Source organism: Astyanax mexicanus, chromosome 17 (genome assembly GCF_023375975.1).
Source record: "Astyanax mexicanus isolate ESR-SI-001 chromosome 17, AstMex3_surface, whole genome shotgun sequence".
Lineage (NCBI taxonomy): Eukaryota > Metazoa > Chordata > Actinopteri > Characiformes > Acestrorhamphidae > Astyanax > Astyanax mexicanus.
Window position 1 is genome coordinate 230,931 of NC_064424.1, and position 24,751 is coordinate 255,681.

The 24,751-nt window shown below is 38.1% G+C and overlaps 3 protein-coding genes across 3 annotated transcripts in view; all 3 read left to right on the forward strand.

Annotated features, from left to right (window-relative positions):
• The first annotated feature begins 5,041 nt into the window (after positions 1–5,041).
• On the forward strand, positions 5,042–12,327 carry LOC103021813 (prenylcysteine oxidase-like). Its single transcript, XM_022667898.2, has 6 exons — positions 5,042–5,341; positions 6,096–6,302; positions 6,797–6,971; positions 8,586–8,797; positions 10,278–10,418; positions 11,622–12,327. Exons 1-6 carry the CDS (start codon positions 5,200–5,202, stop codon positions 12,281–12,283), a joined length of 1,539 nt encoding a protein of 512 aa, XP_022523619.1. The 5' UTR covers positions 5,042–5,199; the 3' UTR covers positions 12,284–12,327.
• A 169-nt stretch (positions 12,328–12,496) lies between these two features.
• Positions 12,497–19,550, forward strand: LOC111191859 (V-type proton ATPase subunit e 1). Its single transcript, XM_022667900.2, has 3 exons — positions 12,497–14,957; positions 16,427–16,474; positions 18,355–19,550. Exons 1-3 carry the CDS (start codon positions 14,854–14,856, stop codon positions 18,446–18,448), a joined length of 246 nt encoding a protein of 81 aa, XP_022523621.1. The 5' UTR covers positions 12,497–14,853; the 3' UTR covers positions 18,449–19,550.
• Positions 19,551–20,535: 985 nt separating this feature from the next.
• The window catches only part of crebrf (creb3 regulatory factor), a 30,459-nt gene continuing 26,243 nt past the window's right edge, over positions 20,536–24,751 (forward strand). The window contains exon 1 of the mRNA XM_022667897.2: positions 20,536–20,688. The gene's annotated coding sequence lies outside the window, so the exon portion shown is untranslated. The remainder of the gene's footprint in view (positions 20,689–24,751) is intronic.

The following is a 24,751-nucleotide window of genomic DNA, read 5'->3' on the forward strand; positions in this document are numbered from 1 at the left end:
CAAAATATGAACCTTCAGCAACTTTATTATGAAGCCAGAAAAGAAAGAAGTGAAAGAAAAAGTCCAAAGTCAGTGTGAGGAAGAACTGTGGTCAACACCAACATCAACACTCCACACTCTACTTCTGTATGTGTACCTCAATAAGTATCACCCACATCAGTCTAAATTTATAATCGTTTATTGATCCTGATTACTTTTATCTTCTCTCTGAATAGAATTTCACTCCCACGCTTCACTCTGGGGGCAGATATTTGTGTATCTGAGTGTGATAATTATCTTTACACTAAAGGAAGGTTTCCAGTTTAGATATCCGTGTGAATGAGGTGTGATGAGCTGCGTGAAATGAAACCCGTCAGCACTCCTGTCTTACAGCTGGGAGATAGAGGAAACGGAGGAGATGGAGGAGTATGTTGCCGTAGCAACAGAAAGGACTTGTGTGGCGTTGATTCGGAGAGGTAAATTAATGTTTTTATTTTTTGTGTGCTGCTGGATGGAGTACTCCAGCTGATGCGCTGCTGCCGCTGTTTAATACGAGATTCTGAGAGAGAATCTAATAAAGAGACCCAAATGAGGAGATACTGGAACTGGACCGGGTTCCTGCCCTCGCCGTCTAATCCCATAATAATCCCATAACCGCTTAATAACCACTTAGTCCTCTAACATCTCAAACCCACCAGATCAATAAAACACTCAGAGACCCGGATCAGCATTACGGGGAAACACTGTTAGTGTTTCAGAACTTTCAGTGATGTTTGACCTTGACAGAGGTGAAGGAGCAGAAAATCCTGTTTCTTTCTATCTATATCTACAGGGGCTGAACAATGAAACTGAAACACCTGTCATCATTTTAGTGTGGGATTTTAGGTTTCATGGCTAAATTGGAGCAGCCTGGTGTTCAATCTTCATTAATTGCACATTGCACCAGTAAGAGCAGAGTGTGAAGGTTCAATTAGCAGGGTAAGAGCACAGTTCTGCTCTAAATATTACAATGCACACAACATTATGGGAGACATACCAGAGTTCAAAAGAGGACAAATTGTTGGTGCACGTCTTGCTGGAGCATCTGTGACCAAGACAGCAAGTCTTTGTGATGCATCAAGAGCCACGGTATCCAGGGTAATGTCAGCATACCACCAAGAAGCACCAACCACATCCAACAGGATTAACTGTGGACGCTGTAAGAGGAAGCTGTCTGAAAGGGATGTTCGGGTGCTAACCCGGATTGTATCCAAAAAACATAAAACCACGACTGATCAAATCACGCAGAATTCAATGTGCACCTCAACTCTCCTGTTTCCACCAGAACTGTCCGTCACCACAATCAATTATTGTGCTCTAAAACCAGGTGTTTCAGTTTCATTCTCCAAACCCTGTGTATCCTTCATAAACACAGTAATGCTGATCAATAACAATCAATTAATACACCACACCTTTCATAACCATAGTAGTTACTAGTAGTAATTTTAGATTAATACACGCATATAAACTGTAATAAAATAATCCTTTATTAAACCCACAGCGGCTAAATCTGCAGTGATAATATAAAGCGTCCAGAAATAATATGTAAATAAATAATACATAATTAAATAAATGTACGGCACCACTTTATGTGGATTGTTTATTGTAAACGCCTCATAGATGCTCAACTAACATTCAATGTCTATTAAATGTTACTGAACTGTAAGGTGAAAGTAAATGATTAGTAAAGTAAAGTAAACTCTTACCCAAACTCTAATCTTAACATTTTAGGATTTAAGGTTTAGAGTTTGGATTAGAGTTAGGATTAGGTGTAGGTTTGAGTTCTATAGAAAATCTGTTACACTCCGTTAACAGTTAAGCTTATGTTAGAAGAAGTGGGCGAAACGGCTCCTAATATCACCATGTTTATGGATGACAATGTTCTTGGAATATGAAAATATTAATTGGAATATTTTATTAATTATAGAATAAATTAAAACAAAATAAAACTTTATTTTATTTTATTTAGTATAAATATAACAATTTCAAATATTCTAACAAATCAAACGTTTGTCTATTTTGTAAACAAAAGTAACTTAACAACAATTTGATTTTGTATAAGAAAAGTGCAGAATATTTAGTGTAAAATAAATACCCTTAAATCTTTGCAGTACAGAACAATATTATAACTGTATATTTTTTTACTGTGATATAACTGTGTCACAGTGTGTGTGTATATATCTATATGTGTGTGTGACTTTTATTGAGGTACAAATTTCAGTGAAAGAGTTTTTTTTGTAGCAGTAAATATTTTAAAGATTATAAAGATTATCATCAACTGAATATGTATCAAGAACTTGATGATCCAAAATTGTCTGGCTTTCTAATAAATAAATAATATATATATATATTTTTTAATAAAAAAAATATATAAATATATATAGTTTATAAGTGCAGTGATACAGAATACTAAATTCACCTTTTAGCTGATTATATGATATAAATCTGTTCTTCCTGCTGTTTATACTTCAGAGGAACATCTGACCCTGTAAAGACCAATATTATACATTTAAGTAGATGAAAGTACTTATATCATATTCTGTTGTTTAGTGTGCACACACTCACAGCCAATCAGAGACTGCAGTGATTGATATTATGACGCCACCTTGTGGTAAAGCGTATTTCAGCTCTAAATCCCAGAACCTCATCCTTTGTGAGGCATCAGTACCAGAACCACAGAACCACAGAACCTCTTCAGACTCCAGGTCTTGGTGTGTAATCGCTCAGTCGTAATTCCACATTTCTCTTCATAGTTTGGATTAGTAATAATTTAGTAATAATCTACAGTACAGAACATTTTAAAATAATGTAAAAACACTGAATTTAAGGAGTGTTTAATGTTTTATCTGGAATGTAGGTTATTATAACTATATATAAATATGCATCAGATAAAAAGGCGGTATATCAGGTATCAGCAGGTAATGACACTACTGAATAAACAGGCTTTTATCTGGTGATTAAAGGGTTAATGCTGCTGGAAACGTTGAGGTGATGAAGACCTGGTGTGGCAATGCTGCCCGACACCTCCATACAGTGCCATCCTAAGGGGGGGGGTGATGGTGTGTGTGTGGGGGGGGGGGGTTGGTGTGGTGTCTTGTAACCTTTCTTCTTGCAGTGTCACCATGGCTCCGCTCCCTTGTTGCTTGGCAACCATGTTCATGTAAATCTCCCCCACCTTTAGAGAACATGGATACTCTCACGGTTAAAGCTCAGTGCAGAACTGGGTCAGAACCATTACCTGGGTCCCATCAATTACGGCTCAGAGAATCAGCCCTACGTTACCTCCTCCAGTCAGGTGTAGAACGTGATCCGAGTTCTCGGCCTGGATCTCCTGATCCATCGCCCGGTTTGTTTAAAGTGTGAAACACTGTTTAACGGGTCTGACTTGGTTCAGATCAATTCCAGAAGGTTTAAATAATCCAGCTTTAGTAAAAGAAGAGCTGAAATAAGAGGTGTTGTGCTGAAATACGGCTCCCCTCGGTGATGTGCAGGAGCACTGCATCAACTGCATAAAACTGTCCTAGAAGTAGCCTCTTCTGAAGCTGGTCAACAAGAAAGCCTGAAACAGTTTACTGAGGACAAGCAGTCCAAGAACATGCATTACTGGAACCATGTCCTGTAGTCTGTCTGACGAGACCAACAGAAACTTGTCTGGCTCAGATGGTGTCCAGCATGTGTGGCTCATGCCACAGTCAAGCATGTGGTGGTAGCTTCATGGTCATGATGTGGAACCCCAAACACACCTCTAAGATTTGACCTGATTTGGAGAGAAAGCTGAACATAAAGGTGATGGACTGGCCAAGTATGTCTCTAGATATATAATCTGTAAACATATCTCTGTTTCTCAGCTTCAGAATAAAGCTCTGATTCTGGTCTTACTCCAGTTATCTCTAGAAGAGTGTAGGGGAGTGTTTACAGCTCAGGGATTCAGTGATCTTTAATATTAGTCGCTCGCTGTATTTTTTGTTGTTTGGATTACATTTTTCCTGCTCGTCATGCGTTTTCTGTGTGCAGTGACTTCAACACTAGAGACTATATTAGCAACTATATCATTTCTTTTGACCAATACAGGAGCTTCCATTAATGATGACACTGTTAAACTAATGGCCGTGGAAAATTCTATCTATACAAGGCCAGAATTTCCTCCAGTAAACCCAACATTAGACTTTTCCTCATAGATTTAAAATGACTGTCGGACTCCCTGATCAATATCCTATAAAAAGGCTGCCAAGGCTGCTTCCCACTCTTCCCCTGTACGGTGTTCTTTGTAATATGTTATCTGTAACTTTTCATTACTTTGAAATAAAGTAACAAAAAAAGACAACCAATCAGCACACAGTAGCAGTAACACTATCACCTTTACTGAATAAAACCTGCTTACTGTAGAAAACTGAAATATGCAGGTAATTTTTCTTTTTTTTTAGTAAACTACATCATTCTACTTTCTGAAATTAAAGGAATACCCTGGTTCAGTAGATATTTAATATATTTAATTTAATATAGTTTTTAGCAGGTCTATTCATTTCGATTGATTAAGGGCTCACTCGCGGGCTCCCTCTAGCGGTGAGGTAATTCTCTGATGAAGTGGAAATTAATAATAATAAATACAATAATTATTATCTTAAATAATTATAGGACAAAATCAGTTTGTATTGACCTCTCATTGCCACAAATTTACCATGATACAGTGAATTATGCCCTTCAAATATACTAACCTACATCTACTGGGATTTCTAATGGGAACATGCTCTAATATGTAGAGGTGGGTAATCCAGGTCCAGAAGATTAAAATCCATCCCAGGATTTTGTACCGACCGAGCTGGGTGAGCTGAGCTGCAGCAGAACCTCCCAGGCAGTTTGTACAAAATCCTGGGATGGATTTTTATTTTCGGACCTGGATTACCCACATCTATTAATATGGTGCCGCTTTTGTATTGTTACAGTTACAGATACACCGGACTCGCCTCCCTATTGGCTGGCGGTAAACCTGCCTCGACTGTTCTGTGATGTGATTGGTGGAGAGCCGGTGGCGGGTCAGGTGGTGCTGTTGCCGGATGGTGGGCTGGTGGCGGGAGGCGCGTGCGCAGCGTTAGTGTTTGATTCAGCAGAAATTAGAACCAGAGCCGCCCCGGTTCCGATGTTTCGGTTCTGGGTCAGGAAGAGGACCGGAGCCGCTGAGTGATGGAGCCCCGCTCCCCCCGCGCCGCGGTTCCGCCGCTGTGGATCCGGTTCGGGTTCGGCCTGCTGGCCGCGGTGCTGCTGGACGGAACCCGCGCAGATTCGGGGTTCGGCCCGCTGGACGGAGCGCCGCCCTCCCGGATCGGTAAATCCTCCGACCCGGATTATTCTGGGAGATTCGGACCCTCTGAATTAAACTACCCATCTATATGTGCTACATAGCGGCTCTGCGCATGCGTTAATTCTTATTTTTACTATTTTTATGTTTTTCCTAGTAATGAAATAAATATAAAAATAAAACGAATACTTATAAAAATGTTTCTGATCACCTGTATTAACTTTAGATATTTAAGATATTCAGATATCACACCGATACTTTTACCAGAGCATGGTCTAATTTGGTAGCGCGGTTTGACCAGGTCGCACAAATCGACAGAACACCGGCCAATCACTGATAGATTACGTCATGGTTCTTTAGCTCGGATTTTATTGCAGTTTTTATTCCTGCTTCGGTCCAATTATTACTAAAATAATCCCTAATCACACAAATCCTCTCCTCCACTTTTATTCTTGACATGCACCAGTATGAACAAAAAATACAAAACCCCAACAAATATACCTCAGCATTGCTATTCTAATTAAACATTTACCTCAGCAGTGCTATTCTAATCATATATTTACCTCAGCTGTGCTTTTTTAATCATACATTTACCTCAGCAGTGCTATTCCACTTGTACATTTACTTCAGCAGTGCTTTTCTAATCATATGTTTACCTCAGCAGTGCTATTCTAATCATACATTTACCATTTACATCAGCAGTGCTATTCTAATCATACATTTACCTCAGCAAAGCTAGCTGATTTGACCCCTGGTTGTTTTTTTGCGCGTTGGTGTTTAGCTATAGTTGGCGCTGGAATCGGGGGAACGGCGACGGCGCATTTCCTGCGGCAGCACTTTGGGCCGGAGGTTCGTATCGATGTGTTTGAGAGGCGAGCGGTGGGAGGCCAGCTGGCGACGGTTACAGTCAACCATCAGGACTACGAGTCCGGAGGATCCATCATTCACTCCCTCAACCTCCACATGCAGGACTTCGTCAAGCAGCTCGGTCTGTTCATACTCTTCCTCCTCCTCAGCATTTCCAGCTCTGCTTTTAATGTGGGATTTATTATCTCATCACATTAACACAGGGGTAAAGATAAGTGAGAAACACCCTGACCTCACAGGAGTAAAAAACAAAACAAAAAGAAAACACATTATATACCAATAATTTTATTTATAGTGGCACACAAACTTTCCTGAAATCTTATATAATTAAACATGTAAAATATTACATAAATATTTCCAGAACCCATAAAGTTTAAAGATATTTTTTATATTTTAAGTAAGATGGCTTTTGTTTCAGCTGTAACCAAACTTCATTATCTTTAGCTTGGCTTTAGCTTGGGCAGCAGGATAATAAAATATATATATATGTGTGTATATATATATATATATGCGAAGGCCTGAAAAGTCATGAAAAAATCCCGTAAATAGATAAAAAGTGTATGAACCCTGTATGTGTAAATATATATAAATCTCCCTTGTGCTGGTGTTCCGCAGGTCTGAAATATCGTAAGAGTGTGGCGGCGAAGACGGCGGTGTTTAACGGGAAGGAGTTCATCCTGGAGGAGACGGACTGGTACCTGCTGGATCTCTTCCGGCTGTGGTGGCGTTACGGCATCAGCTTCATCCGTCTGCAGATGTGGGTGGAGGAGATCATGGAGAAGTTCATGAGGTGAGGAGAGGCTGGAAAATAACTAAAATAAAAAATAAAAAACCAGAACATCAATTTCAGTGCAGAGTGAGTTAACCAAATCAAATAAATAAAATAAAATGTATTTATATAGTGCTTTTTACACCTGATGTTACAAAGCAGCTTTACAGAACGAAGAATCAGACAAAACACTGAACATATAATACAGAACTTCCAGCGCGGAGGAACAACTCCCTCACATCTGGAGGAGGAAAAAACCTGCAAATTTTCTCATTAAGTAAATCATGTTGCTTAATTTAGTAAGAAAAAAATCTAATTTATTTATTAACTATATAATTAAAAAAAAAAAAGTTCTGCTTGTAACGCACTGCTGACCAAAAAGAACACAAATTCACCAACAAACATTGTAATGATCTTCAAGAATTTGAGCTAAATCTGGCGTAAAACTATAAAACACATGATTTTAGAAAAAGAACATAATACTAACTGTAAAATGTAAAACATGGTGGTGGTAGCGTTATGATGGTCTGGAGCTGCTGGGTAAAACTTGCTGCAATAGGTGGAAGCAGGAATTCTGCTGTTTATCAGAAAATCCTGAAGGAGAATCAGAATCTGTCCATCTGTTCCTTACTGACTCCAAGCTCAGGAGTACTTGGGTTCTGCAGCAGGACAATGACCCAAAGCACACAAACAACAAGTTCACTGTCTCTGAATGGATAAAAAATAAATAAGTAAATAAAGGTTTTGGAGGGTCTAGTTAAAGTCTGATTGAGATTAGCTGTGGATGATCTTAAGCAGTTTTATACATTTATGCTGGAAAATCCTCCAATGAGTCTGAATTAAAATAATTCTGTAATAAAGAACGGAACTAAATTCCTCCACAGAGATGAGAAACTGACTCGTCATCAGTTATCAGTAAAGAGTGATTACAGCTGTTGCCGCCAAGAGAAAAGAGCACAACCAAGTTATACGATTTTAGGGGGTGTAAATACTTTTTCACACAGGTCTGGATAGTGTTTAAACCATAGACTGTGTATAGCTGGACAGAGCATTGTCTCTCTAAAGTGAAGCCACCACAGGTCGGGCGCCCCCTGCTGTTCGGTTGCAGAAAGCTGTGTAACCCCACCCATCCCCATAGGATTCAAAACTAAAACAGAACAACTTTCAATCACGTTTTTTTCTAATATACTGTAATACTACCTCCATTATTTAAATGCAGCAGCTTTAGTGTAACCTCTGCTCATATTGTTAATTTTTTATATCCCCACAGAATTCGGTTTTAAAATGTTATTCAGCTCTATTTAAAAAAGGTGTGGTTATTGTAAAAGGGCGGGGTTACACCTAGCCGGGGTGGGACCAATGACTGTGTGAGCTCTGTGGAGGCAGCCCTCAGGGGCGGGGTTATTTAAATGAGTAGGCGGTCTCTCCACAGACTCGGGTTTCAGGATCAACAACATGAAGGAAGATTTTAGCTTCATTTTCATTGGATGAATGGGAACGGAGACACGGCGTCCATCTTTTCTACAGTCTCTGATTTTTTCTATTTATGAATAAAATTATCATTTAAAAACTGCTTTTTATATTTACTCAGATGTATTAAAATGTGTTTGTTAATCTGAAAGTGTGTGTGTGTAGGATCTATAAGTACCAGGCTCACGGTTACGCCTTCAGTTCGGTGGAGGAGTTGCTGCAGTCTCTGGGCGGTTCTGGGTTTCTGAATATGACCCGGCGCTCTCTCTCCGAGTCTCTGCTGGAACTGGGCGTGTCTCAGCGCTTCATCGACGAGGTCATCGTTCCGATCATGCGGGTCAACTACGGCCAGAACATCAGTATCCCAGCGTTCGTCGGTGGGTGTGTTTTAGATTAATCCATATAATTCCTTTTTTCTTGTGATTTCATAATTTGTTATCAGTATTTTATAAAAATAAAAAAATACAGTTTCCAACATCACACACAAACAGGAAGAAAAAAAAAATATATATATATAATAAGGGTATAAAATGTTCTTACTTCTCTCATTGTAGAATTGTTGCACTGCAGCCATGTCCATGTTTGGCTTCTTCAGTTAGCAGGCTATATACAGCTCTGCAAAAAATAAAAAGAGAGCACTTCAGTTTCTGAATCAGTTTCTCTGATTTTACTATTTATAGGTTTATGTTTGAGTAAAATGAACATTGTTGTTTTATTCTATAAACTACAGACAACATTTCTCCCAAATTCCAAATAAAAATATTCTCATTTAGAGCATTTATTTACAGAAAATGAGAAATGACTGAAATAACAAAAAAGATGCAGAACTTTCAGACCTCAAATAATGCAAAGAAAACAAGTTCATATTCATAAAGTTTTAAGAGTTCAGAAATAATCAATATTTGGTGGAATAACCCTGGTTGGTTTTTAATCACAGTTTTTTTCATGCATCTTGGCATCATGTTCTCCTCCACCAGTCTTACACACTGCTTTTGGATAACTTTATGCTGCTTTACTCCTGGTGTAAAAATTCAAGCAGTTCAGTTTGGTGGTTTGATGGTTTGTGATCATCCATCTTCCTCTTGATTATATTCCAGAGGTTTTTAATTTGCTAAAATTAAAGAAACTCATCATTTTTAAGTGCTCTCTTATTTTTTTACAGAGCTGTATATTTGTATCATATCAAGTTAAGTACCAGTCATTCAGTTACAAGTCATCAAAGTCAGCAAGCTCCCGCTTTTCTAGATAATTTGGAAAAATCTCCCAAATCTCTGTAAATTCTTCATTCCATATGTATGTTTTTTGTATGTGTGTTTCTAATGTGTTTTTGTCATTTGGCAGAACTTAAGAGGCGATGCATTGAAATTACAACTATTAAGATATCATTTATTCACACATTGTAGTAACAAGCCGTTATTGGGTAAAATAAAGTAAATTATTCTGACAGTTTCATTGTCTTACAGAAATAATCGTTCAATGTGTTTCCACTTAGCCTAGATTATATAAACATGTATAAAATGTTGCGCTGGGTGATTATAAAATGACTTATTATTATTATTATTATTATTATTATTATAACATTATACTCTGTGTAATTGAGGGAGGAGTCATGGCTGGTGTGATGTGATTTAATTTTGAGTTGATTGTGATGCACTAAGAGAAAGTACGTGTGATTCTGTCTACACACGGTTTAATAAATCCAGATTTTTTTTTTTGCGTACGAAACATTTTAGTAGGAAATTCACACAGGTCTCAGTACGTGAGGCTCCTGGTTCTTTATTAATTTAGAGGAGGTAGTAGCGAGTAAAGAGTGTGTAAAGAGTGAGTTGTGTCTGGGTTGTGGTGGATGTGGAACAGGAGCGGTGTCTCTGGCCGGAGCTCAGTCGAACCTGTGGGCGGTGGAAGGAGGAAATAAGCTGGTTTGTTCGGGACTCCTGAAACTCGCCAAGGCCAACCTGATCCGAGCACAGGTCAACACCATCTCCCTGCAGACAACAGGTACTGATTACATTCGCAACACCTGCTACTCTATAAACCATCTTTAATAGATTTCATTATTTTTAAATTATAGTTTTAGTTCAATTCAATTCTGCAAAAAAAAAAAAAAAAAAAAAAAAATCTTACATTTTCACCCAAACTTTTACTACTTAAAGAAACTGAAAACATAAAATTAAATTAAAATTAACTGTTTAATCAGGTTTAGCTGAAATAAGGAGCTTCATAAACAGTAAAATATAGATGGCAAAAGCATAAAAACAAAATTAACATTTAATTAAGAAGAATAAAAAAAATCAGAATAAATAGGTTGGCGAACATTTTAAGAAATGAATGAATAGAAACATTTAAATAAACATAATAAAAAATAGTAGGAGACACAAAATAAGTAGCTAAACATAACACTACGATTATAAAGCAGAGAAACAGTAGAAATAAAATAAAAAGGTAAGAGAAGATAAAATAATAAAGGGAAGGAAAGCTAAATTAAAACAGCTCCAGGGCGACTGAAGGAGGTAATAATAAAGATAATAGTTTAAAGTGATTTAGTGATTCCAGCATGTGATCAGTACATTTCCCTCTAAAAGTACCGGAGCAGTGAGGCCGATTCCTCATATGCAGAATATTTATAACTTTTTTCTGCTGTTTGATCTTTATTTAGGATTTCCTAAATTATAACTGTTAGCTGAATCCCAGAGTAATGAGAGAATTTCACTACTTTCGGAAAAGTGTATAAAAGTTTGTAGAAATCTGTAGTATTTGGTTTAATTGCTGTTAGACTGTGTGATTTATGTGTTTTTCTATCAGCTTCTCTTACACTGCGTCAATCTTACTTGCTGAATGGACCAATAGAACTTCTCAAAAGACGTAAAAAATCAACAGTTTTTTATATTGACTTCTGTTACACACAAATATAAAAGATTCCAGCTAAAATACTTAATTTTCCTAAAGTCCTTTATATGAAGAAACTGATTTAAGTCTGTGATGCTCGAGTCATGAATATCATCGAATGCCATAAAATAACCAATTTGTTGCTGAAATGGAACAAAACACAAACAAACAAACAAAACAAAACAAAACTTCCATTACATTAAAAGTTAAGACGTTTTTTTATATTTCTCTCCTGTAAAGTTGCTGTTTTAGAGATTCTGTTTTTTAATAATAATTATTATTTTTATATATATGTGTTTTTTATGTTTGTTCCAGGTGAATCTCAGCAGTATGAGCTGAGCTACAGCACTCAGACGGAGAACGTTTCGGAGACGTACGACATCGTGGTGATCGCTACGCCTCTCCAGCAGAGCGTCGACGCCGGGATCTCCTTCAGAGGCTTCGAGCCTCGGCTCCCGGAGATGCCGGGTTTCTACCACCAGACCGTGGCCTCCATCGTCCACGGATACCTGAACTGCAGCTACTTCGGCTTCTCCGACCCCAAGCTGTTCCCGTTCACCAGCGTTCTGACCACCGACGCGCCCGAGCTCTTCTTCAACAGCGTCGCCAGCGCCTGCCCCGTCAACATCACCGCCGGCTTCCGCCGCAAGCAGCCGCAGGAGGCCGGCGTCTACAAGGTCTTCTCCCCGAAGCCCCTGGAGAAGAACCAGCTGAAGACCCTGTTCAAGTCCTACTACTCGGTGCAGGAGACGGACTGGCAGGCGTACCCGCACTACAGCAGCACCCAGGACCTGCCCGCCGTCGTCCTGCACCACAGCCTGTACTACCTCAACGGCATCGAGTGGGCCGGCAGCGCCATGGAGATGAGCTCCGTCGCCGCCAAGAACATCGCGCTGCTCGCCTACCACCGCTGGACCAGGCAGCTGGAGATGATCGACCAGAAGGACCTCATGATCAAGATCAAGACTGAACTGTGACCGCCCCCCCGTCACCGCCCCCCCGTCACCGCCCCCCCGTCACCGTACCCCCCCTCACCGCCCCCCCGTCACCATCCCCCTGTCACCGTCCCCCCGTCACCGCCTCCCCGTCACCGCCCCCCGTCACCATCCCCCCGTCACCGTCCCCCCCGTCACCGCCCCCCCGTCACCATCCCCCCGTCACTGTCCCCCCCCTCACCGTCCCCCCCTCACCGTCCCCCCCGTCACCGCCCCCCACCGTCACCCAATTTTGCTTTAATAATTTAATTTTGTCAAGTAATGAAGCTTTTAAAACAAACAAATACTGTATCTGCCAATACAAGAGGACTCTTTCATTAGATTAAATTGCTTAAAACAGCAAAATATAAGATAGAAATAAATAAGTATAAAAGTCTGGGAGGGGCTTAGGAAGTTTAGAGTGCCTATGTTTTAATAATAATATCCATAATTGATTTGATGGCATGCATCGATAACGAATTCCAAACCAAAATAATACAATATCTCTATATTGATATATTGTCCCACCCCTAGCTACCACACTTTCCTTCTCATCAGAAAACAAAGAATGTTCCTGCGGGGGGAGGATCATGTTATTATATATTTAAAATTATACCACACTTAGTTCTGACCCTGCAATGTGATTGGCTTAGAGGCGCTCTATGTGTACCGTTATCAGCCGGTAATGCACTGTAACCAAAGCTCTCCATGTATTACTCCACCACATACAGGTAACCTAGCAACAATGCAGCGCTTACAAACCAAACAGCGCAGCTACAAACAGAGCAGCTATGGAACTATTTTAACTGGTGGAGTTTTTATAACCAAACAGATCCTATTTTCTCCTCCTCTTTAATTCTTTATATCTTTCAAGAAACAGTGGTAATGGAACTGTGATATAATCACAATAATACACTTGAGATTCGTGCCATAACTTGTAATACTGCTGATCTACAACTGAAACACAGCAGTGCCAATATTACACATTATAGCGGGAACCTCGAGTGTATTACTGCTGAAGTATTAACAGTGTGAAGATGAGCTGTGTGATTTTTCACTACAGCAGTGAATTGTTCATGATGTTCTAGCAGTCTCTTAAAATAAAAACAGAATTTGGCATCTTAACTTAACTTCACACCAAGGATAAAAATCTACATAATTCGGTTTATCTTGCTGAACGCTGCACAGAATATTCTGGTATAAATTCCAGTCATTCCGAGGCTGAATCCGGTTTAAGGAAAGTGTGTTTAACAGGAAAGTCTTTGTGTGAGTTTTTGGCAGCTGAGACTCGGCGTGTTTTTACTGAGCCTCAGTTTTATTGTGTTACTGAATAAAAGCTGCTTGTTTATGTTAAATGCTGCTGTGTGATACATTTATCTACTGATATCCTGTCTGTTTAATGTGTGATTATGTTTCTTTATATATTTCTTTGCTAATTGATATGTGTATATCACTATATATCACTGTACCAACAAAAAAAAAGCTTCTAGTGCCACACAATCGTTTTTTGATATTTATGCTCTTTATGACTGTGTTATAGAGCTGAGCAAAATCCGAGGCTAGTCAATAATCGTGCTCTGTGCAGCTTGATTTAGGGGCGTCAGTGTGTCTTTGCTATCATAACAACGGGAAAAGTACACCTCTCGTGTCTCGAAATGGAAAGCAATTCCCTTTAAGTGTTGATCAGGTGAGCTCTGACTTTGGTGGATTGCTATTGTAACGGTGCAGCTACCTGGACGTGTTCAACAAACTCTTCTCAGCAGAGGAAACTGAGCTGCTGGTTGACGCTGTGAAGGTAGGTCATGCTGTTTCTCCATCAGCAGCCGGAGTCTGAGAGAGAAAGAGAGTACAGTAGGTCATGCTGTTTCTCCACTACCACTCAGACTCCGGCTGCTGATGGATAGTGACTGCAACTTCTAGTCCTGTAAACCACTCGGAGCATTAGCATGTCAACAAATTTAACCCTTACTTGACTTTAAAACATATACTTATTTTGAAAAAAAAAAAAAACGTTTCCATGTTTCTCTTGTATAAATTAGAATGATTTTTTTTTACTTCAAAGACAAAATTTAATTTGAATCAAAACATAAAACTCAATCATTCAATATATATTTAGTAAATCTCTAGTAATGTTTATAACACACAAATACTACATTTATAATAAAGATATGATGATGTTTCAACAAATAAGTTTTAATATAATTTTTCTCTACCAAAAAAGAATTTTAGCAAAACACTTTTTAATGATGAGATAATGATAGAGTGGTAAAGGACAATAATGCTACCAAAATATTATTAAATTGTGTACAAATAATATAACACTACAACATTTAACATTAGTTATTAATAACAATAATAGTAGTAATGAGGTGTTTGTTTATATTTGTTTATCTATTTATTAAAAATTAAAAGTGATTTTTGGGGTAAAAATGTAAAACTTTGGGAGGGGCTCTGAATGAGGCGTGACGTCATATGAGCACGTGATTTCTCTTCCTGCTGTGCGGAGAGTCCGGAGTTTAGAGATTAATAAATAGTTTATATTTAATAAAGTTTATAATAATTTTTATATAATAATGGCGGAACACAGTTTCGGTATATCGGTGGCGGTCGGGACTCTGTTCTGGATCTTTATCGGAGCCGTGATTCCGCTCTTCATCCCTAAAGGACCGAACCGCGGGTACCCTCCTTATTATACTCTACTATACTCTATACTATACTATATACTATAACTATACTATACCTATAACTATACTGTGCTATACTCTATACTATACTCTATAGTATAGAGTATAGTATAGAGTATAGCACAGTATAGTTATAGGTATAGTATAGTTATAGTATATAGTATGGTATAGAGTATAGTATAGAGTATAGCACAGTATAGTTATAGGTATAGTATAGTTATAGTATATAGTATGGTATAGAGTATAGTATAGAGTATAGCACAGTATAGTTATAGGTATAGTATAGTTATAGTATATAGTATGGTATAGAGTCTATACCATACTATATACTATAACTATACTATACCTATAACTATACTGTGCTATACTCTATACTATACTCTATACTGTAACTATACTATACTATAACTATGCCTATAACTATACAACTACACAACTATAGAACTGTACTGATACACATCACACAACTATAATACTATACTACACAACTATACAACTACAAAATTATACTACACTGCACTATACTATACTATAACTATACTTTACTACTGTAGTACCATACTACACTAAAACTATACTTTACTATAACTATACTATACTGCTATAGTACTGTACCATACAACTACACAACTATACTGTAGAACTACACAACTAAAGAACTGTACTACACAACTATACTGTAACAGGGGTCACCAACATGGTGCCCGCGGGCACCAGGTAGCCCGCAAGGACCTTATGAGTAGCCCGCAGGCCTGGTCTAAAAATAGCATTTTTGTTGCTATTCTTTTTTTTTTAAATCACAGTTGCATTGATGTAATTTTAGATTATATTACATTAATATTAGCTTAGAGATAGCCTATAGTTTATATATTATTATACAATATAATGTAATATAATATGTAATATTATATTAAAATATAATATAAAATGTAAACACTTGCAGAGATTTATAATAATAGTGTTGCCTATTGATATCTGTGTCTTCACATAGATGAATGTCATTAATTATTAATAATAACATATAATTAAAGGTAAATTGAGAAAATTTGTAATTTCACGAGTGTGTATCAAACTGGTAGCCCTTCGCATTAATTGGTACCCAAGAAGTAGCTCTCAGGTTCAAAAAGTTTGGTGACCCCTGCTGTAGAACTACACAACTAAAGAACTGTACTACACAACTATACTACTGTAGTGTAGAACTGTGACTAGTCACATGACCAGCACTGTATTGTACTGTATTGTTAATGTAATTGTGACTAGTCACATGTTCCCATGTATTTATATGGAATTTTGCTCTCTCTAATCTGTAAATACAACTCAGGTTTTCACAAGAAATAAGAATATTATGATCAGAAACTGGAGTTTTACTGATCAGAATTCCAGTAGAGAATTATAATATCAGATTTATAATGTTGGTTTATTTATAATATTTATAACTCTGTTCTCTGTGTTTCTCCTGCAGTCTGATCGTCACCATGCTGGTGTTAACTGCCATCAGCTGCTACGTGTTGTAAGTAATTTAATCTCTAATTTTATCTGACTGCATCCAAATACACACATCTATACTCTACAATTACTGTAGTTAATACTGAGTATAATTAACAGGGCTGTGGGTAGGTATGCTAATTATACAGGGAGTTATTTACACATTTTAATTTTTTAGAAATCGAGCTTTAAAACGTAAAAAGTAGTGTTTACATGCACTTCACTTCAGAGCACTATCAGTAATCTGATCGATATGTTAACCTGAACTTGTGTAATCAGATAATGATTTAATGTCAGTCAGACAATAATCAGATTTTTGCTTTATAAGCAGCCAATAAACTCTCAGAATGAGACGAGACACATTTTTAATAGAGCACTTTAACTTTTACTGCAGTCTGAGTACTGTGTTTTCAGTGATGCAAAAAGTTTTAAATATCATTCTCATTTTATATTTGCATACATTAATATTTTCTCTTTTAGCCACGCCCCCTCTGGTATATACAGGCCAATCCCTACTCTAGCTCCATACTCAGCTGTTAAACTAACGCCTCACTGAGCTGTCTAACACTCTGATCTACCACAGTCCAGTGTGAGCTGGTGACAGCGTGCAGACAGACACACCGCCTGTCTGTCTCTCATGGCTAAATCCAGGAAGCAGCAGAAACAAACAGCAGCACTCCGTCCAGTTCTGCTGTTTGTGGATCTGTTTACGTAGCAACCCGTTCAGAACCACTGGAACCACCATCAGAGATCTGCACTCCGCTCTGTCTAAACCAGACCTCACCTCACTGTTTACAACAGATCAAACCCAACACACACCTATCAGAACAGAGTTTACAGAATACAGTTATAACTATAATAGAGTTATATCAAAATATCCAAACATTCCCCTACTGAAATTCTGGTATAATTAAAAAGGACAAATAATGTCATGATACAGTTTTTCCTCTAATGTTAGGATTTTTTATAACATTGTTATGTGCAGGGAGAGCCGTCATACGGCAGGTTTAAGTTCATTTTTACTCTCTACTTACATTCAGTAAATCACACCAAATAAAGCACTCAGCATCTCATCACGCTCACTATCAGTTAAGTCACTTCACTACCTCTGTGACTAAAATAGCACTGCTGAGGTAAATGTATGATTAGAATAGCACTGCTGAGGTAAATGTATGATTAGAATAACACTGCTGAGGTAAATATATGATACGAACAGCACTGCTGAGGTAAATGTATGATTAGAATAGCACTGCTGAGGTAAATGTATGATTAGAATAGCCTTGCTGAGGTAAATGTATGATTAGAATAGCACTGCTGGGGTAAATGTATGATTAGAATAGCACTGCTGAGGTAAAAACTTAGAACATCAAGTTATTACAACTAAAGGGGAAGTTGATTTATTTGTAAGGTAGCCCAGGGGGAATCACTACACACTGATGGTGAGTGTCTGTCAGAAACTGTTGGACACACCCAGTATGCAAATAGATTGTGACAGAAGCCAATACAAAAGAAGCTGCTAATGGCAATACAGACTAAACTCATTATAAGTTATAACTCGTTATTATAAGTTGGTTCAACTCAAAGATCTCAGTTTGAATAGTTCAGTAAATGTGCTCACAAATGTTCAACTAACTCAAAATAGTTGAGTGTTGTTTAGAAATATCCAATTTTATGTAAAACAGACTTAAATCATTTGAGTTCAAACAGCGTCTGGGTTTATAGTTTATGTTTATAGTGTGGACTGAAACCCATAAAGGTGGTGATTATTAGTGCAGTGGTGTGTAATAGTGAACACAGTGTGTTTGGGTGAAAGTGGAATCTGTAAAAATGCAGCGTTTGGCAGAAAAGTGAGCGCGAGATTTAGAGCTTATTGAGTTTAACCCTCACTGTTCTGTTTCTCTGCAGCTGGTTAATAGCGATTCTGGCTCAGCTGAATCCTCTGTTCGGACCGGCGCTGAGTAACGACACTATATGGTACCTCCACTTCCACTGGTCCTAATCGGGTTCTGATCCGGACCGGGCCTCCTCACCCACTAACTCACCAAGTGTTCCTTACAGAACCTGATTCACCAGCACTGAAGATAAACCTCCGTTTTAAAGCTCCTGCTCTTGTGTTTGTTTTTAGATGATTTCAGGTTGAGTACTGAATGTACTGAGAGCCGGATCAGCGGTTCTGTAGAGCCTGATGTGCTTTAAACCTCCGGTTCTGGAGGATCCGCAGTATTAATCAGAACTCCAGCAGGACAGAGACTCATTCAGAACATGATTAAGTTTTGTTTCAGTCTGGGGAATAATAGATGCTTTTATTTGGTGGAGGAGACGGGATGTACCCAGCGCTCGGTGCATCGTCAATTACCCAAGACTACACAGAGAGACTTTTATTATACGTTATGTGGAGTTTTGTAACTCTGGAGGTTTGAGTTATTTGCACTGTGTACAGGGTTCATATGATCATGAAAAACCTGGAAAAGTCATGGAATTTAAAAATAGTAAAGAAATATAGTAATTTCTAGGCCTGGATAAGTTTTGGAAAAAATCACAAAAATTTGCTCTACAAATCTTTGTGTTTCCGTTTATCGATGGAGAAAAGCTATTTTGAGCTACAAATACATCAATCAGCACAGAGTTAATTCAGTAATTTAACTTGCAAAAAAATGCAACTCTCAGTATCTGACTCACATTTTATTATTAAAGATTGTGCGTCTGATTCATTTTAGACCTACTATAATCAATTTCAATTATAGTTTTAGTTAATTTTTGTTTTTATTGTCCATTTAATTTCCCTTAAAGGCCTGAAAAAGTCATGGAAAATGTATGAACTGTATTGGTTAAAAAGTGTATGAACCCTGTGTTCAGTTCTAACACTGTTGGCACACTTTGTTTATTGTTTAAAAAACCATCAGGAGGCAAGTGGGTTTATTTCTTATGTTTTTATTATAATATTTCTGCTTTATGGACTCAATTCTAACACGATCAGCACGAGCAGATAACTGAACAATTAATACTAATTAATAACTACTAACCTGTTCCACGTTTACTGATTTACTGATTTCCTGAGTATTTTGTTTGTTTGTTTCTAAGTAAAAAGAATCTGACACGGATGTAATTGATGTGTATTATTTATTAATCATTAAATTATTTAATAGTACCTGGAATATTGTTTATCTATGTATTGTGTATCTACAGATCACACTACAGAATTTCAAAAACTTTTAAAAACTGGGAAGAGTTACTAGAGAAACCTCTAATAATGAAGTAATTAAAAAATGAAAAGCTGATGAAAAACAGTGAACAGTGTTTTATCCAGTCATGATAATCGACCAATCAGTGCTTTAATAACTGTGACTCAGTGTGAAATTCTGCAGTAGGAGAAGGATAAACTATTTATGACCTGATCTAAAGCTGATGAACTGAGATGGTGATTTGAGGTGATTTAATTGGGAGGAGCTGGAGCTTCACAGCGTGAAGGAAAAGCAGCAGCTATTGTTCAGCACCTCCAGAAACTCCTTCCTTCAAGACTCTGAGAAAACTATTCCAGGTGACTCTCCCTCATGAAGACACTGAGATTAAAATACCAAGAGTCTGCAGATCTGAACTCAAAGAGAAATCTGATATATGTTATATATCACTGTTTTATATCAGAGTTCTTACAGGTTTATGACAGAAACACATTTTCATTTACTGAGATTCACTCTGCAGCTTCTGTATATAAATATCTACAATCTCCATAATAGCATTTTAAAATCACATTAAAACAGTTATTCAGATGAACTAATCAATTCCATGAATCTCCCGGCAATTCCACATAGATAGATAATGGATACATAAATAAATAAATAAATAAAAAGAAAGAAAACATTGAATATGAAGAGAAGTGTCCAAACTTTTCACTGGTACTGTAAAATTCTACCATTCAGAAGTACTTTTGATTGCATTATTAAGCAGCTGTGTAGAAATTGATTTTTAATTTTTAAATAAATTTCATAGGAATTATTATTATTATTATTTAATGAGAATGTCTTGTTTTGGGTTAGATATGAAGGCGCGCTCTGATTGGCCGAGCCCGGAACCACGTGTCCACAAGTCACGCGCTTTCCAGGAACCCCGTCAGGAAGAAGATAAACAAAACAAACGGAGAGGAGCAGCGCGCGGATCCGCGGGAATGCGCTTTAAGTTACGGTAGAGAGGAGCCACGGCGGAGAGAGGCGCGAGCCGCCCGCCCCCGGGACACAGCTGCAGGTGGGTGCGCGGCCTGGAGGCGGCGGGACCGCCGGAGCGTCGAGTTCTGGGAGTGAAATGTGTAAAAACCCCAGTTAGCTCTGAGGCTAAAGCTAACGGAGAGAGAGGGTGATAGTGAGAGAGAGAGTGTAAGAGAGTGAGAGAGGCCATAGTGATCCAGCACATTAACTTCAGCTCCTCCTGATTCGGTTCTGCAGTGTAGTGTGAACAGAACTGAGTGTTTCTAACGCTAAAACTAACCCCAGCAGAACTGAGTGTTTCTAACGCTAAAACTAACCCCAGCGCGGAGTTTATCAGTCCCTCATAGCAAACAGCATCCACTAATAAACACTCCTGCTTCTTCAGCTCCATAGTCTTCTACACTGTTTATAATGAGGAAATACACACTTTAAATATCATTTTTCTAACATTTAACATTATATAATCACTGCCTGTCAGTTAGTGATTAGTGTTGAAATTCTGACATTGATTTAACGTTCATTTGAAGGTTTGGGAAGCAAGAGCAGCACAGATCAAGCTTATGCTTATGCATTAGAATAGATATATATATATAATCTAGTTACTTAGCTTAATGTAGCTCAGTAGATAAAGTTTAATACAAGCAATAGCTACTTATAGTAAAACTATAATTACGTTGAATTAGCGTTGAACCGTTTTACTTTTTGTTTTCTTTTTCTGTCTGGAGTCTCACACTGACCAGCACTGAGCTGTTGTTCTAGAAGGTTTGTTGTGTTTATGTGTTTATTGTGTTGCCAAGATTAATCACTTAGCCTTAATGTTGAGGACTGAGATAAACAGCAGGTTGGGTGAGGTTAGATAATTCATGTGGATTAATCGGTTCACAAAGCTGTGATTTTACACAACAAACCAGATAACTAACCCAATTTTAGCTCACATGTTAGCCGGATTTAATTCGCTGTGTTGTGTAGTATGATGTTGCAGTTATTAATGCAGTTATAGGGAATATATTACAGGTGCTTAGATTGCTATTGTTGATTTTATTGTTGTTGTTTTACTGTTTTATTGAGAGCTCTGAAACGTTAGCTTCAGAAATGATCATTATAGCATCGTGTGTTTATATGTGTTGTTTAGAGATCTTTGATATGTTGGTATTATTATGTAAGTTATATTTATGATTATATATGGGTTAAATGAATAAAACACGTGTATCCAGGCTGTAATAATAATATTATATATGAATTGAGGTATAGAGCAGAGCAGTCCGGGTACACGCCCCCCTTCAGCAGCCCTCAGCCCCAGAGTTCCGCTAATACTCCTGATTCTGCTGCTTTACTGCAGTGTTTATACCGGTATTAAGTGATATTTACTTAATATCTGTTGTTTTTCGCTTCTTATCTTTGTGTTTATCTGTATTTTAACGTGTTTTTCGGTGTTTTTGCTGCTGTTCTCCTCGCGCTGCGATAAACTCAACTCTCTTCAGCTCTAATCGGGTAAATCCGCGGCGGCTCCGCCTTGATCTGAGTATTTTTCGACTTTAAACCGAATTAAACTGAATTTATTCGCCTTATTTATTTACGTAACGTGGGAAGGCCTTCAGTATTGTTGTTTGTTGCTCGCCGTCTCAACCGAGCATGAGTGGGGCTGGATAAATAGGCGAGATTCTGCGTGATTGACATTCAGGTCGCCCAATCGCGTCTCGGAGGAGGCGGTCCACAGCCCCGCAGCTGGCCAATCAGAGGCCGGGGTGGCGTGGGCGTTGGCGCAGTGCAGTAGGGTTAGGTTACGGTTTGTTTTTGAAAGGCCATGTTGAGTTCAGGGCTGGAGAGAGTTAGTAGGTCAGACTCAACCCCCCAGCTCCTGCTCATCACAGCCTCTACATGTGATTATACTGTGATTATAGTGTCATTATACTGTTATTATAGTGTGATAATGTAATATCATAGTTCTGTCACTGTAGTAAATCACTCGTGAGCATGTGAGCTCGGGGTTTGGGGGGAGTTTTTCCCCCTGTAAACACTGCCTGGATGTGATTTAAAATGTGATAATAATGTGATAGCGTGATAGTAATGCTATTGTAGTAGATCACTGGTGAGAGTGTGATTGAAGGATGAACACAGGGGGGGGGGGGGGGGGGGGGGGTTGGGGGCTCATATTGCCCCTGTAAACACTGACAGGATGTGATAGATAGATAGATAGATAGATAGATAGATAGATAGATAGATAGATAGATAGATAGATAGATAGATAGATTGATTGATTGATTGATTGATTGATTGATTGATTGATTGATTGATGCCAGAGGGAAATTCTGGGTACTGTCACTGTAGTAAATCACTCGTGAGCGTGTGAGCTCGGGGTTTGGGGGGAGTTTTTCCCCCTGTAAACACTGACTGGATGTGATTTAAAATGTGATAATAATGTGATAGCGTGATAGTAATGCTATTGTAGTAGATCACTGGTGAGACACACAGATACCATACCAACCCATACTACAGATACCACAACATTGTGATGTCCCTTCTGATCACATGTTAATAACAGTGTAAAAAGTGCTGAACACAGCAGATCTGATTTGAGAATCAGTCTGATCTCAGTCTGAGATGCTTCTTTATGTGGTTATGTTTAGGTTTTGTTGTCATATAAACCATATCTCATATAAATGTGAAACTGCCCCGTTCATGCTGCATGGAGCAAGCTTGTTGTCGTTATGTAATGAATCACATCACAGGTTGTGATTGGATGAGTCCCTCGTTCATTATGAGAAGGTAATTCAGGGGTTGAGAAGAGGTGATTAGTTTGGAGCGTCTGGGGGATTATGAAAACACAGGATTAAACAAACTTCCTGTTTAATGTGTGTCTGATCGACAGGTATAAGGACGCAGGTCCAGATCTATCGGGCTTCTTCATCTTAATCTTCTACAGCATGAGTTCCTCACCTGGGGTCCTGATATGATCTCAATCATACTTCAATCAAAAGCTTGGACTAAAATCATCCAAACTATGAATAAAAACATATGGATTTATTATTAAACAAAAAAAGTGTTAAACAAACCAGAATATGTTTTATATTGTAAATTCCTCAAAGTATCTCCTCTTGTTTAGATGATGAGTTTTGAACATCTCTGCTGGATTTTCTCAGTCAGGTTTATGAGGTAGAGTCTCCTGGAATTCAGGCTTTCAGTTAACAGCTGTGCTGAACTCATCAAGAGTTAATTACTTGAATTTCTTGTCTCTTAAAGTGTTTGAGAGCATCAGTTAAAGTAAAGTAGTGAAGAGGTAGAGTTACAGGTATACAGTGAATAGTGAATATTTGAGTAATGTTCGAATCCAGGTTATGAGAAGCAGCAACTACTCAACTAAATAAAGAAAAAATGAAGGTCAGTCAATCCAAAAAGAAAACTATATAATGATGGAACTGGCACTCATCAGGACTGCCCCAGGAAAGGATAGAAGAGCAGGAGTTTCCTCTGTTGTACAGGATGAGTTTATCAGAGTTTTCAGCCTCAGAAACCACAAGTTAACAAACAGCTCCTCAGATAAGAGTATCTAAATACTTCACAGAGTATGAGTAAGTTACTACATAATTCTTTATGTGTTCCTTCATAATCTGATAGATCACTTCACTGTTTATGTACAGGTTCTTCACAAAAAATTAGCATTTTGTGATAGTTTATTATTTTCTGTAATGTACTGATAAACATTAGACTTTCATATATTTTAGATTCATTACACACAACTGAAGTAGTTCAAGCCTTTTATTGTTTTAATATTGATGATTTTGGCAAAAAAGTAAAGAAAAAACAAAAATCTAAAAAAATTAGCATATTTCATCCGATCAATAAAAGTAAAGTGTTTTTATACAAAAAAAGTCAACCTTCAAATAATCATGTTCAGTTATGCGCTCAATACTTGGTGAGGAATCCTTTTGCAGAAATGACTGCTTCACTGCGGCGTGGCATGGAGGCAATCAGCCTGTGGCACTGCTGAGGTGTTATAGAGGCTCAGGATGCTTCGATAGCTTAAGCTCATCCAGAGTGTTGGTCTCGCGTCTCTCAACTTTCTCTTCACAATATTCCACAGATTCTCTATGGGGTTCAGGTCA

Bases quoted from the DNA above. Each gene is read 5' to 3' on its own strand.
- LOC103021813 (XM_022667898.2), top strand. From the start codon at position 5,200: ATGGAGCCCCGCTCCCCCCGCGCCGCGGTTCCGCCGCTGTGGATCCGG. The intron at 8,798-10,277 runs GTGGGTGTGTTT...GATGTGGAACAG, and splicing joins CAGTATCCCAGCGTTCGTCG to GAGCGGTGTCTCTGGCCGGA. The intron at 10,419-11,621 runs GTACTGATTACA...TGTTTGTTCCAG, and splicing joins CATCTCCCTGCAGACAACAG to GTGAATCTCAGCAGTATGAG.
- LOC111191859 (XM_022667900.2), top strand. From the start codon at position 14,854: ATGGCGGAACACAGTTTCGGTATATCGGTGGCGGTCGGGACTCTGTTC. The intron at 14,958-16,426 runs GTACCCTCCTTA...TTTCTCCTGCAG, and splicing joins CCTAAAGGACCGAACCGCGG to TCTGATCGTCACCATGCTGG. The intron at 16,475-18,354 runs GTAAGTAATTTA...GTTTCTCTGCAG, and splicing joins GCCATCAGCTGCTACGTGTT to CTGGTTAATAGCGATTCTGG.